Consider the following 20935-nt stretch of genomic DNA (forward strand, 5'->3'; position numbering starts at 1 on the left):
CTCACATGACCCTGGGATACAAGTCCCAGTTTCAGTGCCCTCAGGCTATGTGGCCTGAGCAGGGTCCTTAGTCTTCCCCTGTTTCTTCATCTGTACAGTGGGGACAGTAACGTCACCTACCTTGTAGCAATGATGCAGGGAATGAGTGAGATCACGCATATGAACAGTTAGCGCAGGGCCTGGCATGAAGCGAGCTCCTACATGGACACTGGTCGCTGTCCTTAGGATGAGAGCCTGTGTGGGCTGCAGCGTCCTGGGGCCAGACCACCCGAGTTCAGATCACAGATCCACCCCTTCTGACCTCCATGGCCTTGGGTGAGTTAGTTAAACTCTCTGTGTTCTTCATCTGTAACATGGAGGTATGTGATTATGAGGATTAACAGTAACTAATCCAGGTAACAGACTTAGAGCTTGGCACATAATAGACACTGAGTAAATGACAGACGTTGTCATCATCTCCACATTTAAGCCACACGCATCCTCATGGGATCAGCTTTTCCCCATATCACAGGAGGGAACACTGAGGTCCAGAGACTTGAGGCAAGCTGCCTGAAGTCTCATTGCTGCTGAGTTATAGAGTTCGAATTGCAAGTTGCTGTTCTGAGCCTCCAGCTCTGGGGCTAGAGAGGCCTAGAGCTCTGGAGACCTTGGAGAATTTCTCAAGAAGCACAGGGACACCCCAGCCACGTACCCCAGGACATAGGCACTGCCCTGCACACAAGGGAACATGAATCAGCAGGCTGATACAATCAGAAGATACGTTCTCTGGTATTTGCCAGGGATTCCCTGTGAGGACATTGAGTTGCTCTGTTAAAGATGACAGAGCGCAGTCCCCAGTGGACTGTCCATGTGTATAATTAGCCTCTTGAAAATCTCCCTCCCAGCTTAATTCCACCACCTGTTCACCCCCTCTTGCATTATTGTCTCCCACTGACAGTCGCATGCATGGTGCCCAGGGGTACACTTGAATGAGGAGCCCAGGCCCCTTCTGTCTTTCTGCTCCACACCCTAGCTGGAGCCTAGGAGATGAGCCAAGATGTGCCTTCCCCTAAGTGCTGGGGCCAGCCCCACCTGAACCCCATGGACCGAAACTAGTGTGGGAGAAGGAGAACATCAAGGTGATGTCATCAGAAGAAGGGAACTGGATGTCGGCTAATCCAAACCAGCTGGCGTCTGCTATTCTCAGGTTCTTGGGTTGCCTTTGAGGCAGGGAAGGGAGCAGCTCTCTACCGAGAAGTGGAAATGGCACCAGACTGGGCGTCAGGAAACCTGGGTCCGGTGCCAGCTGCTCTCTAATTATGTGACCTACCTCGAGCATGTTCTTTCTGGTTCCCCGTCCATGCAAGACGTAAAGGAGAGTGTTCTCCTCTGATGTTTCAAGATGCTCTAGACCCTTCACATGTGGCCCTTCCATTAATGCCTGGAGAGAGCAGTCACCCAGAAAGGGTTTTCAAGAAGGAGAGTGCTCAAATGTTGTGCCTTGGATGAGCTTTTGTGGTTGAGAAAGTCCCTGGCAGCGGTTCTCTGAGTTTCTTCCCACTCAGGTCAGCGTCTGAAGTCACAGCTTCTGTGGGCCATCACTCTGACAGCTAAAGCCCTTCCAATTTTTCTTTTCCCTCCAGGCACCACCACATCAGCCTCCCCGAGTGTGTCTCAGCTCTTCACAAGGTGAGCGCCCTGGCCCAGCTCCTCTTCCTCCCTCTCTTTCTCCGCCTTGCCGGGCAAAGGCTCTGGGGCCAGAGTCCCCGGAGGGGAATCCCAGCGCCAGCACGTGAGCACGTGACTCCATGGGCCTCAGTCTCCCCATCCTTAAAAGGGGGACCATCACGATGCCTGCCCCATGAAATAGGCTAGAACACGTCAGAAGGACTTAGAATGGAGCCTGGAGCAGAGTGTTGAGTGTTAGGTTTTCTCCCTTCTTCTCTTTTGGTGCATCTTTCCTTCTCTTCCCCTCTCCTCTCACCCAACCCCCCTCCTCCTCCCTCTTTCCTCCTCTCTTCCGGCCCCAACACCCACCCAGCCCTCGTTTGGGCCACATTCTGCAGGGGATGCCAGTCCTGGAGGTGGGTGAGGCGGGGCCCCTGCTCTCGGGGAGCTGCCCACCCAAGGGAGGAGGCAGGCCTGTAAAGCAGAGACCCCCTCCCATGGGCGGGCAGCATCAGTGCTCCACCAGCGGCGCCGTGTGCATGGGGCAGAGCCAGCTCCCTGATGGCCACGGCTCCCTGAGAGGCCTCGGGGAGCTGCCAGCCTGCAGCCCGCAGCGTGGGAAGCCTGCAGTGCCCCCGGCCAGGTGGCCAAGGTGCCCCCGGTCTAGAGGGTCAGCTCGTCCCGATGCGGACGTGCGCCTCCCTTGACAACACTGGAAAAGTGGCTTAGAAGGAGCACCTTCCTCAGCCTTCCGTTCCCTGCAGATGTTTTGAAGGTGCTTAGTAGCAACAGAGGTCTGTCAGATGTACCTAAACTTTCCTTCAAGGCCTCGGGGTTCTGCCCCTCCTTCTCTGGGTTTTCACCATAGCCTCACCCAGTTTAATCGGCGAGAGGGAAACAGCTTCTGATGGGAAGCCAGAGTCGGTGGCTGGGAGTTGCCACCTTCTAGTTCCAAGGACAGGTGTAAATTGGGAGCAGGGTCAGATAAGGTTCTGTGCTCCGCACTAAGTCCCGACCCTCGGGACGCATCCTGGGGCACTGCACCGAGTGGGAACATTGGCGGATAAAACCCTCCAGGACCAGGTCTGGGATCTCTGAGTTAATAAAGCCACACACTTTGGAACAAGTCCCCTCCACACACACACTGTCTATCACAGTAGTAGTCCGAAAAAAAGAAGGACGGGGAACATCTTTTTGTAATTCTGTAAAGTTTTGTACCCATCTCACACCTGCCATGAGGCTTCTTATGGAGGAGGAAGTCCGGAAATGAACGGGCTTTACCCAAAGAGTTGTAACCGGAATGGAAGCCAGTGCAGAGATGGGGATCTCACTACCATCTACTGGCAGAGCAGCTAGATACGTGATGTCGGGTGCAGACAGCCCTTGCGCCAGGTGTGGGAGCTCACGGGAGAGAGTGGCCCCATGGAGTGGTGAAGGGCATGGCCTCTGCATCAGCCGTGCACACTTAGTACCGCCCTAGCCTCTCTCAGCCTCTGTTTCCTTATCGGTAAAATGGGAATAGGAATAGTAACTACCTCCAGGGGTTGTCACTGTTGTTATGAGATTTAAATGAGTTAATACACAGCAAGGAATTAGGACAGTGCCAGGCACATAATAGGTACCACAATTTTTAGCTGTTTTTAACACTAAAGGAGGAGGACCCTGGAGGAGATGTTGCAGATGAATGTGATAGAGAAGTGGCCGCTGCTCGGATCAATTGATAATGTCGCGCGGGAGTGCAAACCTAGGCTTGCTGAAGCCTCTGCTGTGTAGGTATGTGTGTGTAAGAGAGAGAGGAAGAGAGAAACCTCATGGTTTGAAAATACCAGTGATGAATTCAAATTTCAAGATAATCAACTACACTAGCCAAAGAAATTATATCCAAGGATCCAAGGACCGCCTCTGGCTCCTGGGCCACCATCTTGTCCCCTTCCTTCTAGAACAACCCACCTTGACTTGACATTGCCACCTGTAGGGCTGGGTCAGACTCAGTGCTGTCAGTGAGAAGCAGCACAATTACAAGTGGAGACACTGGAATCAGAGCCCAAGGTTAAATTCTAGATTCTCCCACTTTCTAGCTGTGACTTCAGGTCTCTCCGCTTTGGTTTCCTCTTCTCGAAAATGGGAGTTACAAGAGCGCCCACCCCAGGGAGTTGATGTGAGCATCTAGTGAGCTATACTGCATGTGTCAGGCCTATGGGACACAATTCAAGCCCGTGGTAAAAACACAGTGACTGGAAGTGCTCATTACATTACAGAAATCTTAGGAAGCAGCCCTTTAAATCCTAGACCTTCATGGAACCTGTCATTCACCAGAGAGAGCAGAATCCCATTGTGTTCTTGGGTTGCATGTAACAGAATATAGGCTCCAGCTGATGTCCGCCCAAAAGGACTTTCTTGGAAAATCCGGCATAGCTTGCAGTGTCCGTGAGAGCAGAGTAATCAGACCTTGAGAAAGACCAAGAAAAGGATAGCTTCTGGGATCCAAGCAACAGGAAGGAATGAAGACAGAGTCTTCAGAGTGTAGCTGCTGGAATGAACCAATCAGCCCAAGATTTAAATTCCCAGGACAGAACGTGATTGGATGCTCTTCCATCTTGAGCCCACCCCTTGGCTAAGAGCAGGGCAGCAGCTGGGAAGGTGTCTAAGTTAGGGTAGATAAGATAGGACAGAGAGGCTGCGGTCATTAGTGGTGTAGACCAGTGACATCACACAACAAAGGCTTGTTTGTGGCTCACCAAAAGTTCAGTGTGGACTGGAAGAAACTCCCCAAGGCAGCTGTCCTCTAGGTGCTGACGCAGGATTTGGGAGATAATCCATACTAGAGCTCTGTCCCCTCAATCTTGACAGTTGTTGCCAAAAGAGGAGAGAGGACAGGAGAGTCGCAGGGGATGGTCTTATTAGCCAGAACTGGGAGAGGTTTCTACATTCTATAGGAAGGAATCCAGTCCCATGGTGGATCTGACTCAAGGCAGACAAGAAATAAAATCTTCCTGGTGGGCAGGGAGCGGGTGGTGGGGTTATGGACATTGGGGAAGGTATGGGCTATGGTGAGTGCTGTGAAGTGTGTAAACCTGGTGATTCACAGACCTGCACCCCTGGGACAGATAAAACATTATATGTTAATAAAAAATAAAAAATTATAATAAAAAAAAAATCTTCCTGGTGCCCAGGAAGGGGGCAATGAAATGGGATCTGATGAACACGTAAGTTGTCTCTGCCCTGGAAAGAGTCAATACCCAAAGGAAAATGAGGGAAAGGGATGCTGGGCTAGGATTGGAGATTTAATCCTGTCTCTCTCCCTGCAGACCTTGCCCACACGTCCAGCCCGCCACGGCCATGGCAGCCTACGGCCAGACACAGTACAGTGCGGGGATCCAGCAGGCTGCCCCCTACACCACCTATCCACCCCCAGCACAAGCCTACGGAATCCCTTCTTACAGTGAGTACCCGACCAAGCCCTGGCTTTCCCGCTGTGGTCCCCGATATCATGGTCTTTCTTTTGTCCTGTTGCCTCAGTTAAGTGCAAAATGGCAGATGCAGCTAGCCTAGGTTTGGATTGGAAATAGAGGGAAAGGACAGACACATTTAAATGTGGTTCTAGTTCAACAAACTATATCGAGGCCTCTTTTGATTGCAAGACTAAGAAACTCAACACTAGCTGGCTTAGGGAAAATAGAAATTTAATTCCCGATAGTCCCACCAGAATCCCTAGGGGCCCTCGTTGGCCCGTTGGGTCACATGGCAATGCTTCAGTCTGGGCAAGGAAGTGAAAGTACGAGAAATAAGGAGGTGAAGTCTGTGGATTGTATCTGAGGGAGAGATGGTTCTCTCAAAGGAAAGTCAATGGATGCCAGGAAGACAAAGGAAGACTGAGGAAGACTCCAGTCTGAAGGCAGGAAAAGACCCATGTCCCAGCTCAAGCACTCAGGCAGGAGTCCCCTCTTACTCAGCCTTTTGTTCTATTCAGGTCATCGACTGATGAGATGAGGCCCACCCACCTTAGGGAGGGCAGTCGGCTTTATTCAGTCTACAGATTCAAATGTAAATCTCCTTCAGAGAACTCTCACACAGATACACCCAGAATAATGTTTGACCAAATGTCTGAGCACCTTGGGGCCCAGTGAGGGTGACACATCCAATTAACTGTCACACAGGCTCTGGCCCATTACTCATGCTAGTCCTTCCTGTCATAACTGACGGATCAACCAAAAGTTCTTTTGGTAGCAAATGAGAAAATCTCAGTGTTAATTAGCGTAAGGAAATAAGGGTGTTTATTGCAAACATAACTGAACAATCTAAGGTACTAGCATTAGGCAGTGCTAAATTCAGATACTCACGTGATAATATGAGGCATCAGTTTCTCTGCTTCAATTTGGAAGGTTAGCATCAGTCTCAGGCCTTTCCACTGAGGTGCTGAAGACAGCCTCAACAGTGCCAAGTTGTAACTTCCCCCCCAAAAGAGAGCTCCTCTTATCTGGGACTTCCTGCACCATCCCAAGGATTCCTCTGACTGGGCTCCCACAGCCATCTCTGACCCAGACACTGGGGCAGATGGAATGCTCTGGATGGCCACATTGGGCTACATATCCACGTATGGAACCAGGAGTCAGGGCAAGCTCACCCAAGAAAGAGAACCGATCTGAATGTGAGGAAGGGGGTGTAGGTAGAAACCACAGGTGTCTAGTAGACAGAATGTAGGGTTGGTTGGCAGGACACCTAGCTTCCAGGACCACCTGCCTCTGATCTCCCCAGTCCTCAGTGTCCTCAACTGTCAACATTAATATCTCATGTGACCTTCCGAACCAGATGGTATGGCTTGAGTGCAGAGACCCAATCTTGTATTTTTTCCACTTCCTCTTCTCCCTCTCTACCTCTGCTCTCCGTGTGTTCTTTTATTCATTCCTTCATGATGCTGGGTCATGTGCCAGCCAGTAGAGGTCAACAAAGCAGAGCTGGGCCCTCCCTGGAGCTTATATTTCTAGAACAGAGGCTGAAAAGTAAAAGCCAGTGGGTAATGTGGGGAGCTCTCTTAACCTATAAAATACACTTGACATTTTAAAAATTAATTGCCAATTTTTAAATGTGAAATGCTAACATAAAAAATTGTATTTCTAATGTCTTTAAAAAGAGAGACGATCTGACAGCACTGACCCGGCAGTTTTTGTGTTGGGAATAGGTGCCTCTGAGTAGGGCTGAGCCCATTAGCCTAAATTCGTCATGCTCCCCACCCAGCCCACATGACTCATTTGAATTATCTGCCGGTCCTCCGAAGACATTTGAGTTTGCAACCCCCAGCCTAAAGGGAGAAAAAAAAAAATTAAAGACTTAAAAGTCTCTGTGTGTTTCAAACTATGATTGTGTGACAGAAGGAAGAGAAGTAGGTCATGAGAAAGAACAGAAGAAGGAAGACTTCATCTCGGATCCAACATCAGGGAGGGCTTTTAGACAAGGAGCTGATTCAGCTAAGAACTGAGACTGCATCCAGGCAGGGGGAGCGCCCGTGGGAAGGCCCCTGAGATGGGGAGGAATTTGGCGAGTCCAAGAAGCCCAGTAGCGAAAGCACAGTGGGAGATGAGGTGGGAGAGGTGGGCAGAGCCCTGGAGGCCTGGGGAGGATTGGGGATTTTTATTCCAAGTGAAACGGGAACTCACTGATCGGTTTATAAGCAGAGGGCTCTATTCTACAATCTGGGTTTTTCCAAGATCACTTTGGCCACTGTAGGGAGCCTAGATCGGAGGGAAGCAGGCAGGCTAGTGGAGACTGAGGAAGCAGATAGACGGGGTAATGGTGGAGGCCTGGGGCAAGGCAGACACAGGAGCAATTCTAGACGTGGGAGTGATGTGTCCTGGGGGAGCAACAGGCCTGGCATTGGTAACAGTCACCAGCAGGGAGCTGCTGCCACCCTGAGGCCCTCAGTGCTCTGTGTCCTTACCAGAGAGGGCACATAAATTGCCCAGAGTCGTCCAGCTGGTCGGTGGCATTAAACCCAAGCAGCCTGGCCCCGGAGTCCAAACTCTTCACCACCGAGCTCTGCTGCCCAAGTCACTGCCTGTTAATGCTGGGGGATTACCTATGGGATTACCAATGGGATTACCAATGACAGACATCTGCCAAGGGTGTGGGCACTGTTTCCAACTTTCTGTCCCTCCTGTGCTGGAAGACTTGTGATAAAATCACACTAAGTTACCCCACCTGGCTGAGAGCCAGGGAAAATGAAGCTGTATTATTTTTCGTTGTTAAGGAGAAAAGTAGCCCTATTCCCAGAAAAAAGCGTGGCAGGTGGTAAGAGCACGTGTCCTGGCCTCACACGCCACCTCTGCCACTTGCTGGTCCTGACACACTGGGCAAGCCACCTCTGTCTCCTCATTCATGCAGTGGGAGGGATACCAAGTCTGGCCTCCACACAGTTTTCGTGAAGATTAAATTAGATTATCTATATCAAAGGTCAACTACCATTTTCTGCAAAGGTCATGAGGGTTACTTCTGGCTTTGAGGACTGTAGGGCTATTCGGCTCTACTACGGTAGTGTGAAAGCAGCCCAGCAATATGTAAACAAATGGGTGTGTCTGTGTTCCAATAAAACTTTATTTACACAAACAGGAAGTGAGTCAGATTTGGTCCGCAGACCCTAATCTGTCAGCCCTTGATCTACATGAAGAGCTTAGCTCACAGGGCCCACCCATGGGAAATGCTCAGTCAGTGCTGTAGGGCCCAAGCTGCCACACACACCTGGAACGTTCAAGTCACTGAATAATGACAGGGAAGATGAAAAGCTGTTTTCCTTCACGTGCACATGTGCCTGAGCAAGCAGTGTTTGCTTATTGTCTGGACAAACCTTGTTGAATCTTGTTAGGAAACTTTTTTCATTGCTGCTTGGAAAATAGCATTATTTACTTTTGTTGAAAAAGCGTCAAGGAAATAACACATTTGAGCAAACTAGAGGGAAGGAGGTGAGGGGTATTCAGTATGGTTTTCCTCAGCTTATTATGCAACATTTAAGACATCTGTAAAAGCATAAAGAGTAAAAGCCCAAACGCCCATGAGCTGACCATCCAGCTTAAGAAGTAAAAAACAAAAGTTTTATTTGTTTTACTACTCACAGATATCCACACTCCTGGATTTGATATTTATCATTCGTCTGCATTTCTTTACGTAAAACAGAGGTCAGCAAAATTTTTCTGTGAAGAGCCTGACAATAAATATTTTTAGTTCCGCAGGTCATACACAGTCTATCACAACCACTCAACTGTTCCGCTGAACTGCAGAAGCAGCCATAGTACATAAATGAATATATGTGTCTGTTTCAACAAAACTTTATTTACAAAAACAGGTAGCAGGTCACATTTGGCGTGGGCTTATGTGGAGTATTATTTTGCATGTTTTACAACTTCATATACATTGTTTCCTCTGGTATCCATTCTTTTTTTTTTTTTTTCTTTTTTTTTTTTTTAACTTTTTATTTTTTATAAACATATATTTTTATCCCCAGGGGTCCATTCTTTTTTTGAAAGAGAGAGTGCAAGCCAGCTAGGGGTGAGGGGTAGGAAGGGCTAGGGGAGAAAGAGAGAAAGAATGTTTGGGATACTCAGCCCAGCACAGAGCCTGACATGGGGCTCAATCTCACAATCCTGAGATCATGGCCTGAGCTGATATCAAGAGTCAGACGCTCAACCGACTGAGCCACCCAGGCGTCCCTAGTATCCATTCTTCCGATACTTGCTTTTTCCACCCAACCTATGCTTGTGACATTTATCCCTGTTTATGCATGCTGCTGTAGTTAATTTTCATTGCTGTATAATAGTCCACTATTTAACTAGACCACAACTCATTTATCTATTACACCCAAAACTTAATCACTTAAAACAATACCCTGATATATTATTTCTGGTGCTTCTTTGGGTTGACTGGGTAGGCGTTCTGCAGGTCTCCCCTGGTCTCCCTCATGCAGCTGTATTTGACTGGCAAGTTAGCTGGCGTAGCTGGGCCTCTTAACCTGAGCTTTGATCCTATGCTTGTTCACCGCATGCTGGTCTCAGGCTTCCAGAAGAGCAGAGGTAGAAATTTCAAAGCTGCTTTACACCTAGTCTCCAAAACTCCCATCACTCAGCCACTGCTACCAGTCAAAACAAGTCATAAGACCGGGGGAGATTCTAGGAGTGTGAACATAGACTCTACCTGTTGACAAGAGAAGCTGCAAAATATTTTGATTGTGTTTTTCAATCTACCCGAGTACATCTGAATTTCTTAAGAAGCAGGAGTCTTCCCAGACAGGAAGTGAATCTTCTGGAATTGGATGGTGGGTGACATTGGAAACTCAGGAACCAAACTCAAGAACTCAGTACTCTGAGCATACAATAGACTTCCCCATGTCTGTCTCACAGAATCTTTTGACATCTTCCTGTGTTGCTCAAGAGAGAACAGTGGGCCAGCCTCCGTGCTGTCTCTAAAATGCAAGGGTGGGCTTTTCTTCCAGAAAAGTTTCTGGGGGTAGAAAGCAGGGACTTTCCTCCTTCTTTCCTTTGATCCCCCATGACTTAGAAGTGTTGTCTTTGTTCACAAGACTGAATGGGGGAAAAGGAAGGACCCGTAGTTACCAAACTGGCCCCAGAACTAGAAACGTCCTTTAAAGAGATATAAACAGTATTAAGACAGTATTTAGGGGCACCTGGGTGGCTTAGTGGGTTAAAGCCTCTGCCTTCAGCTCGGGTCGTGATCCCAGGGTCCTGGGATCGAGCCCCACATCAGGCTCTCTGCTCGGCAGGGAGCCTGCCTCCCCCGCTTCTCTGCCTGCCTCTCTGCCTACTTGTGATCTCTGTCTGTCAAGTAAATAAATAAAATCTTTTTTTAAAAAGACACTATTTAACACCTGTAAGATAAACAGTTTATTACATTTTCAATAAAGATACCATGTGTGGACTACTGATGGTAGATCAGGCCCCCTCTCTCAATACAGTCCCTTTTCTAGCCTGTTGCTTATGGAATGCGTGCTGTACTTTGGGGAAACATGTCTGACTTTGGCTGGGGAGGAGGCACATTTTTAACTGTGGCCTTTGGAGAAACAGGTTCCCCACTCAGTAAGAGTGGAAAGTGTGTTAAGTGGCAGCATCTTTGCAGAGGAAGGATCATTCATTTGACACATTGCTTCAAGTCCTGCTGGATATTAACCATACATGGTGCTACTCTGTAGGTACGAGGTTGAAAACACCTTACCCTCAGAGCCAGGCAGGAAGAATGAAGCTGACTCTATGTGCAAAATGCGAGCCCCTCTTGACTTGCCTTTCCTTCCTTACTTTTGACAATGTCCTAGGATGTAAAAAAAAAAAAAAAAAAAAAGTGCAACTGCAACAAAAAAATAACACCTTAAAACCAGCATTAATGCATTAATGTCTCAGAGACAGTGCAGTATTTGTGGTGCCCTGGGGAATCTACCCAGATGGTCTGCTGTCCCATGGGAATGGAGGCACAGTATAGCTAGACCATCTTATTGCTCAGCTGAAGCCCTAAGTCCAAATTTTTTGGTGAAATCTCCTGATTTTTAAACAAGAGGAGCTCATTTCAGATTTTCCTTAAAAAATACACAGGGTCATACAAAATACATCTATAGGCTAACTTTGCCTGACAAGCTACTAGTTTGCAGCTTTTGGTTTAGAAGCTGATAAAATTGTGTGCTGGTCTTGACTCAGTAGCTCTTCTGTAGGTGACAAGGAAGCATCCTAATCATGTGTTCCTGGTGCTTCTTTTTCCTCCTTCTAAAGGCATCAAGACAGAAGACAGCTTGAACCATTCCCCCAGCCAGAGTGGATTCCTCAGCTACGGCTCCAGCTTCAGCACCCCACCCACTGGACAGAGCCCGTACACCTACCAGATGCACGGTCAGTGTGGCGCTGCGGTCCCTTCCTGTCCACCCCTAAGGCACTGCCTAAGTTAGGCGGCCAGTCATTCATTCATTTACTAGCCAGATTTCTTGAGCACCTACTATGTGCCAGAGTGTATCTAAAGGAGAGCAGTGGACAGAACAGAATAGATATGACACCTGCCCTCATGGCAATTACATAGCAGGAGAGAGAGATTGCCAATGACCAAGGCAACAAATAAACAGCTACTTTTGGAAGAGGTTGAGTGCCATGAAGCAAATATGGTATTTGGCTAGAGAGTGATGGGACGTTGAAGGGTCAAGAATGGTGGGTTATGTAATTGTGGAGGTCATCAGGGAGGACTCTGAAGAGATGACATTGGACAGAGATCCAGAGGGTAAGACAGAGTCAGTGCTGGGTGGACCTGGAGGAAGAGCATTCCCGGCAGAGGGAACACCCCATGCAAAAGCTGTGTGCAGGGAAAGGTCTGATATGTTTGCGGCACAGAACAGAAACTATCAAGGCTGGAGCAGGGTCAGGGGATGTGGAAAGGAGATAGTCTTAGAGAGAGAACAGAGCCAAATCATGCAGAGTCCTGAGGGCTATGGTTAGGAGCTGGCTTTGATTTGAGTGTGATAGAAAAAGGCAAGTGCGTCATAGACTCAGAGAAATGCCAGGTGGTGGGAGTCAGGGGCAGGAAGGTAAAGAAGCCATAATTCCAGGCAGGAAAAGAAGCCGTAATTCCAGGCAGGAGGTTCCGTGCTCTGCATCACCCTAGGGTGGCCTTAAGGAAGAAAACTCCAGTGTGTTGTTACTCCTACCCCACATCCCCTAACCAGCTGGCTTGCTGAATTCTTCTGTCCCCACCTCTGCTTGTTGACCATCCTAGGCCCCCTTCTCTTCTTAGAGCCCCCTGGGAGCACATTGGGGCTGATGCATGGAGTAGAGGGCTGGTGGCAGTAATTTGGAGAATCCTCCTCCTGGCATTTTTTTTCCTTTCATGAAAGCTGGTAAAAATGACCATCCAGGATCTGAAAAAGTAATAGGCAAGAAAGAAAGAGTGATAACAAGGCTATGGCCTAATGAATGATTGTACTTTACTTTAAAAAAAAAAAAAAACTATTCGCAAGTCTTGTCACTTCATCTTTTTAAATTTTCTAAGGAAGTCAGGAGACAGTAAAGATGGATATCAAGGGCAGGCTTTCAGGGAAAAAAACACTGCAGAGGAACAACAAATGGTCTTAGGAGTTTGGGTAGAGAAAGGGGCTGATGAGAATCGATGAGAATTGATGCCCAGCCCTTGCAATAGCTTCCTCGTAAAGGCCCGCATCAGAGTCTGTTGGTGACACCATCAGCTAACATTGACCCTGCACGTACCCTGTGCCACATGACGTTGTGTGGATGATCCTACACAATCTTCGTGGCAAAGTGTTGGTGCTGGTATAGATTTTACTGCATAGGCAATGCAAGCGACCATGTCGAGCCTCTCAGGGGTCTGGTGGAATCCTGTCCCCCAGCCTCACCCAAAGCCCATACACGCTCTTCTCTGCTTCTGCTGTCACCTCTAGCTCCCCACAGCGACCTTTCTGAGTCCCACTGAAGGGTACGAATGCTGGGACCCAGCTTCAAATGGAAAGTGAATTATGGCACCAATCCTAATAATAAAGCCTTGTGAAGACACTGAACTTGAAGTTGGCATTTGGATCACCCTCAGGCCAGTGTTTTCTAGCTCTGCAAATAGAGATAGAACTTACTGCCTGAGGACTTCTAAGGTTGCGGAGGTTGAAGAGCAAACACAGTCCCCTCCCCCATTTTGACCTTGTAGGATAAGAAGTCCGTTCAGTTCTTTCACTGTATAATATTGAGTACAAGTTCTATGCCTGCACCCTTTTAGGCCCAGGAAGGCACAACCATCAACAACAACAGTCCGTCATGGAGAGGGACAGACAATAATCAGTTGATAAATAAGCAGATAATTACAGATTTTGATAGAGATGGGAAGGACAAAGACAGGGCAGAGCAGTGGGAAGTGATGAGGGGAGTGGTGGTTGATATCACCTGGGTTGTTCCGGAGACCTGAGTGACAAAAAGGAACCAGCCACGTGAGCAGCTGGAGGCTCTCCCAAAGGAGAACCATGAGTCTGGGGGCAGGGAGTAGGGGGGAGGAGACTGGAAAGCAAAGCAGGAACTGCCCCCCCAGACCAGGACATAAAGAATATGTTATTTCTTCTCCAGCCCTTACAGGAGCCCCGTGTGGAGGGCACCATCACGTCTGTCTTATACATGATGAAAGCAAGGCCCAGAGTGGGGAAGAGACTTACCCAAGCGCACGCAGCCAATAAGTGTTCAGAGCTGGGATTCAGACTTGGGTTTCTAGAATTCCGGAGCTTTTGCTGTTTCCTCCAAGTTTATTTCCTCCTAGTCTATTGCCTAGACTCCTTCAGAACTCTACATAGCATCCTAAGTTGCGTATACACAGTACTCTATTCCTCTGAATCCTCCCAATAGCCCTATGACATAGGTTCTGTCATTATCCCCATCTTACAGATGGGGAAGATGAGGCATAAATTGGTAAAGTAACGTGCTTCAGGTCACTGTGGCAGTGGGATTTGAAGACAGGCAGCTGCTCTCTAGAGCCCAGACACACAACCTCCACACCATCCTGCCCTTCCTCCTCCCGCAGAACCATCTAGAAGACGATCCTCCATGGATGAGCCCCAGCCTACACCCCACCTCCCCACCTCAATCCCCGCCAGCCCTTCACAAATCGAAAAACATCTCCTGCTCTGTTCCCACTGGACCATGGGAATAATCCAGGTTATTTTCTTAGCATCTTTGTGGCCCAGATGCCAGAAGGGCTGTGGCAGCAGCTGGACTCTGTCCCACTTAACTGCCTTCAGTCTAATGCTAATGGCCATAAACTGCTCGGGAGACAGCCCAGGCATTTTGCAAGCCTGACATATTCCTCCTTAAGTTTTTTTTTTTTTTTTTTCAAACACAAACACACAGAACGCTCACACACCATGCCCATGTGCTTCCTATTAACTTTTTTTTCAAGTTGTTCCAGAGGAGAAATAAACTCTCAAACTACTCTGTGTGTTACGGAATGGAAGACCTCAGCTGAGCTTAGTTTTTCAGACGGGGAAGGGAATGAAGAGGGGATGTGAAAACACGAATAGAGTGAAATTGATCCACGTTTAGAAGCTGGATGAGTCTTTCTCCCCTCTAGGAATTTAAAAAAATCATAATTTCATAGAAGCAAAAACACCCAAGCAGGGACCACTGCCTCATTTTACAGATGAGTAAATTGAGGCACTGCCACAGAGTGGCTTCCGTAAGGTCACAGAGCAAGCATTAGATAAACTGGGCTTCCTCCCCCTAGGTCTTCTACCTACTCTCATAAACTTCCAGAAACTTCTACGGGGTCCTCACCCCCTCAAGGCCCTGCTTTGAGATCTCTTTCTGTTTGGATAACACTGCCCCTCCACCAAATGTACAACAAACGTAAAAGAGAAAAGTTCACGGCACTCGTTCAGCCTTTGCTCAATTGTTTATTTTCTTTTTTAAGTTCACCCAAGGGTTTTTATAACTGAAATGTATTTCTTATGGGTTTGATTTTTTTGTTGTTGTTTCTTTTTTGTTGTTCTTCTCCTGCTGAAACACTGCAATTCACAGAACTGGCCCCAACTATTAAAAAGAAAAGAAGAAAGTATCTTGAGAGTGTTTGTAAGAACTTGCTGGGGCCATGGAGGGGTTGAGAGCCAGGGCTGGGCCTCGCTGTGTCCCACACTCTCCATGAACTTGGGGGAGGCACTTGACTTCCCCATGTCTGTTCCCTCGCCCGTGAACTGGCATCCTAGGAAGAGAGGTGACTTCATGGGCCTCTCAGAAGTTCTAATTGGAGTGATTCCTGGGCACATCAGAGGGTGTCCATAAAGGCTGGGTGCTCTCTTTATTATTACTGGTGTTTTGTTTTGTTTTGTTTTGTTTTGTTTTTATAACATAGGTGTTAAAAGCAGTAACCCTAAAGTCAGGCTAAGTGAACTTCCCAGTTCTGCAATGTACTGGCTTACGACATTGAACCCATTATTTCTCAGTATCTCAGGTTCTTCCCCTATAAAATAGGATACTGGTAGTGCTTACACATGGAGTGTGACGATAATTAAATGAGTTAATTAATGTATGTGAAGTATTTAGAGCAGTGCCTGGCATAAACTAAGGGCTCTTCAAATGTTAATTGTTATTACAGTTGACCTTTAGGCAACACAGGTTTGAACTGCACTGATCCACTTAATATACAAGTTTTTTTCGATAAGTACAGTCGTATCAATGTATTTTCTGTTCCTCATGATTTTCTTAATAGCATTTTCATATCTTAGCTTAATTTATTATAAGAATATAGTATGTAATATATATAACACACAAAATCTGTGTTAATTGACTGTTTTGGTTATTGGTAAGGCAATGTAGACTATGAGTAGTTTTCTTTTTATCATTTTTCCCCCATCATGATAAGCATACTCTGTAGTAAAGTTCTTGGGGAGCCAAAAGTCATACAGGGAATTTTAATTTCATTTTAACTGAATTTTAACTGTTGACACTCCTCGTCCTCTTGTGTTCAAGAGACAACTGTACCCCTCTCCTAATTGCAAGTCTGATGGTCTGTGTTCTTTCCAAGTTCACCTGCACTTCCTGAACTGTGTTTTACTGAGTAGTCCTGGTAAGAGAAAAGAGGAATATAAATTTGAGACTTTTGAATCTTCCACAATAGCATTAACTCCCCTTCTGGTGAAATCTGCATTATTGGGGGACTTTAACATAGTAGGAGAGCTCTTCAATGGGGACTCCTTTTGTACTTGCCAAAGGCCAGGGACCATTAATACTGTTAATACCGAGGCTGAGAACCCAGCTTGAGCCACTGAGGAGAAGGGGAAGCATGTGATTCGGGGATGTGTAGGAGAATTAAAAGCCCATCAAAAGGGTTTGTAAGCCGATGATCTCACCCAGAGACTTCAGGGGCCAGTTTGGGGGAGGTGGATTTGTGACGTCTGGCATGGTTTCTGACACCAGAAAGCTTCGTGACTTTGGACAAGTCATTGAACTTTCAAGATCTGTATCTTACTGTTCTGGTACTCACAGATGCTCACTGAAAAAATTGAGAGGTCGGAAAAGTTCATGGTCGGCTGAATCAGACAGATTTGGTAAATAGTGAGCAGCATGGAGCTAAATAGATGTATTTGCTGCAGGACTTTACAGATCCTTTGCAGTCTGATAACGCCTTGTGTTTTCTTGAGGAATGGAATTTGGTAGCTAGTTTTTCCAGGTAGAGCTGAATGGACACCTTCTCCGCAAATGACTCCTTCGTACTCAGTGGGAAGTCTTGGGTGTGATGGTCCTTAGAATCCCTTCTGTGTTAAAGTTGTATGAGCCTCTTATTTATTTATTTATTTATTCATTCATTTATTTATTTATTTATTTATTTATAAAGATCTTATTTGACAGAGAGACACAGCGAGAGAGGGAAATACAAGCAGTGGGAGAGGGAGAGGGAGAAGCAGGCTTCCCGCTGAGCAGGGAGCCCGAAGCAGGGCTCAATCCCAGGACCCTGAGGCTACCCAGGTGCCCCTGAGTCTCTAATTTAAAGAAAAAAAGTGGTGAGTGGTGCCTGGGTGGCTCAGTCGGTTAAGCGTCTGCCTTCAGCTCAGGTGATGATCCCAGGGCCTTGGGATCAAGTCTTGCCTCAGGCTCCCTGCTCAGTGGGTAGCCTGCTTCTCCCTCTCTCTCTGTCCCTCTTCCTGCTTATGCTTGCTCTCTCACTATTTCTCTCTCTCCATCAAATAGATGAATAAAATCTTTTAAAAATAAAAAAAAATGTTGAACCTGCATGTGTTTTCTTTTTTATGTATTTTAGTTTGTTTCTGCAAAGATCATCACAAAATACACTCATCACAAAATACATTCTTTTTAAGTATACAGTTCAGTGCTTTTCCTATATTCACAAAGTTGGGCAACCATCCCTACTCTCTAATTCCACATTTTCATTACACCTCTTTCAGGGTTCCTGCGCCCCAATCCAACTCGAGAGTCCCATACACACACACCAAGCGATTCTTGGATACCAACGTGGTGTTCGAGAATTCAGCTTGATTCTGACACTATCTACCTGGAGGCAGCATCAGATTCCACAGCTTAAGGGTTCGGTCCTGCAAGACTACCTTGTCCTCCCTTCAGATGCCAGGCACAAGCCCTGGCTATTATCTCTCCTTCCAACGGACTGGCTACAGATCGGAGCTTCCCTCCTTAGGCTCAATTGATTTGCTGGGGTGGCTCTCAGAATTCAGGGAAACATGTTTACCAGTTTATTAAAAGATATAAGTCAGTAGTCAGATGAAGAGATACATAGGGCAAAGTCCCAAATGAAGGAGCTTCTGTCCTCATGGAGCTCTGGGCCTGGCTCTGTGGCCCATGGGGACATTCTGGTTCCCCAGGCATGGAAACACCCTGACAAAAACGAAAAATCTGCTCTCTTGGGTATTTATGGAGGCTTCATTATATAGTAAGGATTAGCTAAGTCATGAGCCTTGGCTGATCCAGCCTCCAGACCCCTCTGCTCCCCAGAGGTCAAGGAGTGGGACCAAAAACTCCAGCCCTTTAATCACATGGGTGGTCCTCCTGGTGACCAGCTCCCACCCTTGCGTAGGTCCAAATGTCACTTCCATTAATAACAAGCACCTGTTTCACCTTAATGGCTCTGAAATGTTTTCAGAATTGGATGAAGACCCCATATAACTAAGAATTATATTTTGGTCATCTGAATGGTCAAATATACATTTCTTATGAATTATTTTTTCATAATCCCAGAATGAAACCCCGTGCCCATTAGCCATCAGTCTCGGTTCCCCCCACCCACCAATATATTTTCTTTTGTAATAAGGGGAAAAGAGATACATTTAAAACTATTCTTCCTTTATATTATTTTTTGAACAGTTTATGTGTTTACCTAGTTTAAGTATCTATAGAACTCTTTCTGCCACCCTTGTCCTACATCCACTCAGTTTCCAAAGCCCCAGTGGTTAACCATTTATACTAGGTTCTTATGAACCCATCCACAATTGTTTGTTTGTTTGTTTGTTTGTTTTTGCAAGTGTAGGCAAACATGAACATAGTCAGTTAGATCACATGTTTCTATGACAAGAATTAGCTCATATGTGGTTCATAAATAAGGAAATGATGTCATCTCTGTTTTCAAATAATAACTCTGAAATTGCATTGGTTCATCTGCTTTTCAGATTTTCTCCTTATCACTGTTTTTAAGCAATTTCATTTTTGATGCCTTGGTGTCATTTTCCTCATGATTCTAGTACTTTGGATTCATTGAGCTTCTTTTTTTTTAAGATTTTATTTATTTATTTGACAGAGAGAAATCACAAGTAGGCAGAGAGGCAGGCAGAGAGAGAGAGGGAAGCAGGCTCCCTCCTGGGCAGAAAGCCTGATGTGGGGCTTGATCCCAGGACTCTGAGATCACGACCTGAGCTGAAGGCAGAGGCTTAACCCATTGAGCCACCCAGGCACCCCTTCATTGAGCTTCTTAATCTGTGAGTGTTTTTATCAAATTTGGAAACATTCTGGCCATTATTTCTTTAAATATTTCCTCCCCAGCATGTCTTCGAGTTCACTAAACTTTCTTCTATAGTATCTGATCTGCTGTGAATTGCACTCAGGGCATTTTGTTCATCTTCAGGAATTTGATCTGTGGTTTTGTTTTTTGTTTTCTTATCTTTCATGCCTCTATTGAGCATGTCCAATCTCTCTTGTGGCTTCTTGAACAAACTGAGTACAGTTATAGTAACTGTCTTAATGTGTTTGTTGGCTAGTTTTGTTGTGTTTGTTGGCTAGTTTTGTCATCTGTATCATTTCTGGGTTATTTTTCATTGATTTTCTCCTTGTTATAGGTCATATTTCATGTTGCCTTTGTATGCATAAGTTTTGATTGTATGCCAGGCATTGAGAATTTTACCTTGTTGGGTGCTAGACATTTTTATATTTCTATGAATATTCTTGAGCTCTATTCTGGGATGCAGTAAAGGTGCATGGAAATAATTTGTTCCTCTCCAGTCTTGCTTTCAGCCTTGTTAGGTAGAACAGAGCAGCATTTGGTCTAGGGCTATCTGGACCTAACAAAATTTTCCCACTACTGAGGAAGGCTTTCTGAGTGTTCTACCCAATGCCCCATGAATTATGAGATTTTTCCACTCTGGCTGGCAGGAGTAAGAACTATTTTCAGCTCTGTTGTGAGCTCTGAGGACTGTTTCTTCTAATTTTTTCAAGTGGTTCTCCTCTAGTCTTGGTAATTTCCTTCCAGGCTCATCGGGACGTGGGTGGACACCAGAGGGGAAATGTCCACAGCTGTCCAGAACACTCTTGCAGTGCAGTTCTGTCTTCTAGTACTCACTCTGCGAATTCTCTCTATTACTTTGGCTTCCCTGGCCTTGCAGCTCTATCTGTTCAAGTTAGAGAGATGACTGGGTGCCATCTAGGTGGTCCTTCCTGGTACCCATCACACTGGGGCAATCCTATGACTCACCCCTCATTTTCCTGCTCTCAAGGATTGCTATCTTTCACTGTCTGTGCTCCATATCTTGGGTATCTAGTTTTTAAACTATTTCACGTGGGAGGATAAGTCCAGTCCCCATGACTCAGTCTTGGCCAGAAGTGGAAGTACAGCTGTGTTGGTTTATTTGCACTTCTTCCCAGCACATATGGTAACAGCAGCTGAACGCAAAATGCATAACATGGGTAAAGGCTGCAAGCCTTGGAGGAATACCGTTCTGTCCCTGGTGCCCTGTGTTCTTCCTCTGGCCTTAGTTTGGCCACATGCTGTAGTGTTGAAGAATTCGTTTTACAATTTCCCCAATATTTGGTGCATTTTGCCCTGGTTTCCATAATTCAGCACCTCCACTGTCCTTATACACCCTTCCACCAAGATACTTCCTCTTCCTTTTTAAAGCTGAGTCCTCTAATGGACCACTTCTCTATGTATTACTCTTTTTTGTTGAGGTTATTATGGCTTTTGTCAATACTTTGTTTACAAAATTGCATTGCTTTTGAGAAGTCTGCCTGACCCTACTCTCTTCCATAAGCCCTATTATTTCAGTGAACAGTTTTGCACAACCCATGGCCATTCAGGAAGAAATTTATCACATTCTGTATATACACTGGTATATATTCTTATTATTATAGGCAATGTCCATACACAATCTTCTGCACTTTGCTTTCTTCATTCAGCAATATACTGAAGAACTTTCCAAGTCAGGGTCTAGAAAGAGCCTCCTCTGTTTTCAGATGCCTGTTATTCCACTGAGAGATGCTCTATAAGTGATTTAATCAGTTCTTCATTGGGTGTTTCCAATAACCACCGACATGGCTCTGAA

At 46.3% G+C, this 20935-nt stretch overlaps 1 protein-coding gene across 5 annotated transcripts in view; it reads left to right on the forward strand.

The window, feature by feature from the left end:
* Positions 1–20935, forward strand: part of EYA2 (EYA transcriptional coactivator and phosphatase 2) — a 272621-nt gene that overhangs the window by 97601 nt on the left and 154085 nt on the right. For 3 of the 5 annotated variants that reach the window (XM_082744870.1, XM_082744873.1, XM_082744871.1), the window contains 3 exons: positions 1623–1668; positions 4956–5089; positions 11406–11522. The exons of 1 other annotated variant lie outside the window; for it this stretch is intronic. In XM_082744870.1, coding sequence (XP_082600996.1) covers positions 1623–1668; positions 4956–5089; positions 11406–11522 — 297 coding nt within the window. The remainder of the gene's footprint in view (positions 1–1622; positions 1669–4955; positions 5090–11405; positions 11523–20935) is intronic. One more of the 5 variants, XM_082744872.1, reaches the window with a different exon arrangement.

This window comes from Mustela nivalis (assembly GCF_964662115.1).
Source record: "Mustela nivalis genome assembly, chromosome: 8".
Taxonomy (NCBI): domain Eukaryota; kingdom Metazoa; phylum Chordata; class Mammalia; order Carnivora; family Mustelidae; genus Mustela; species Mustela nivalis.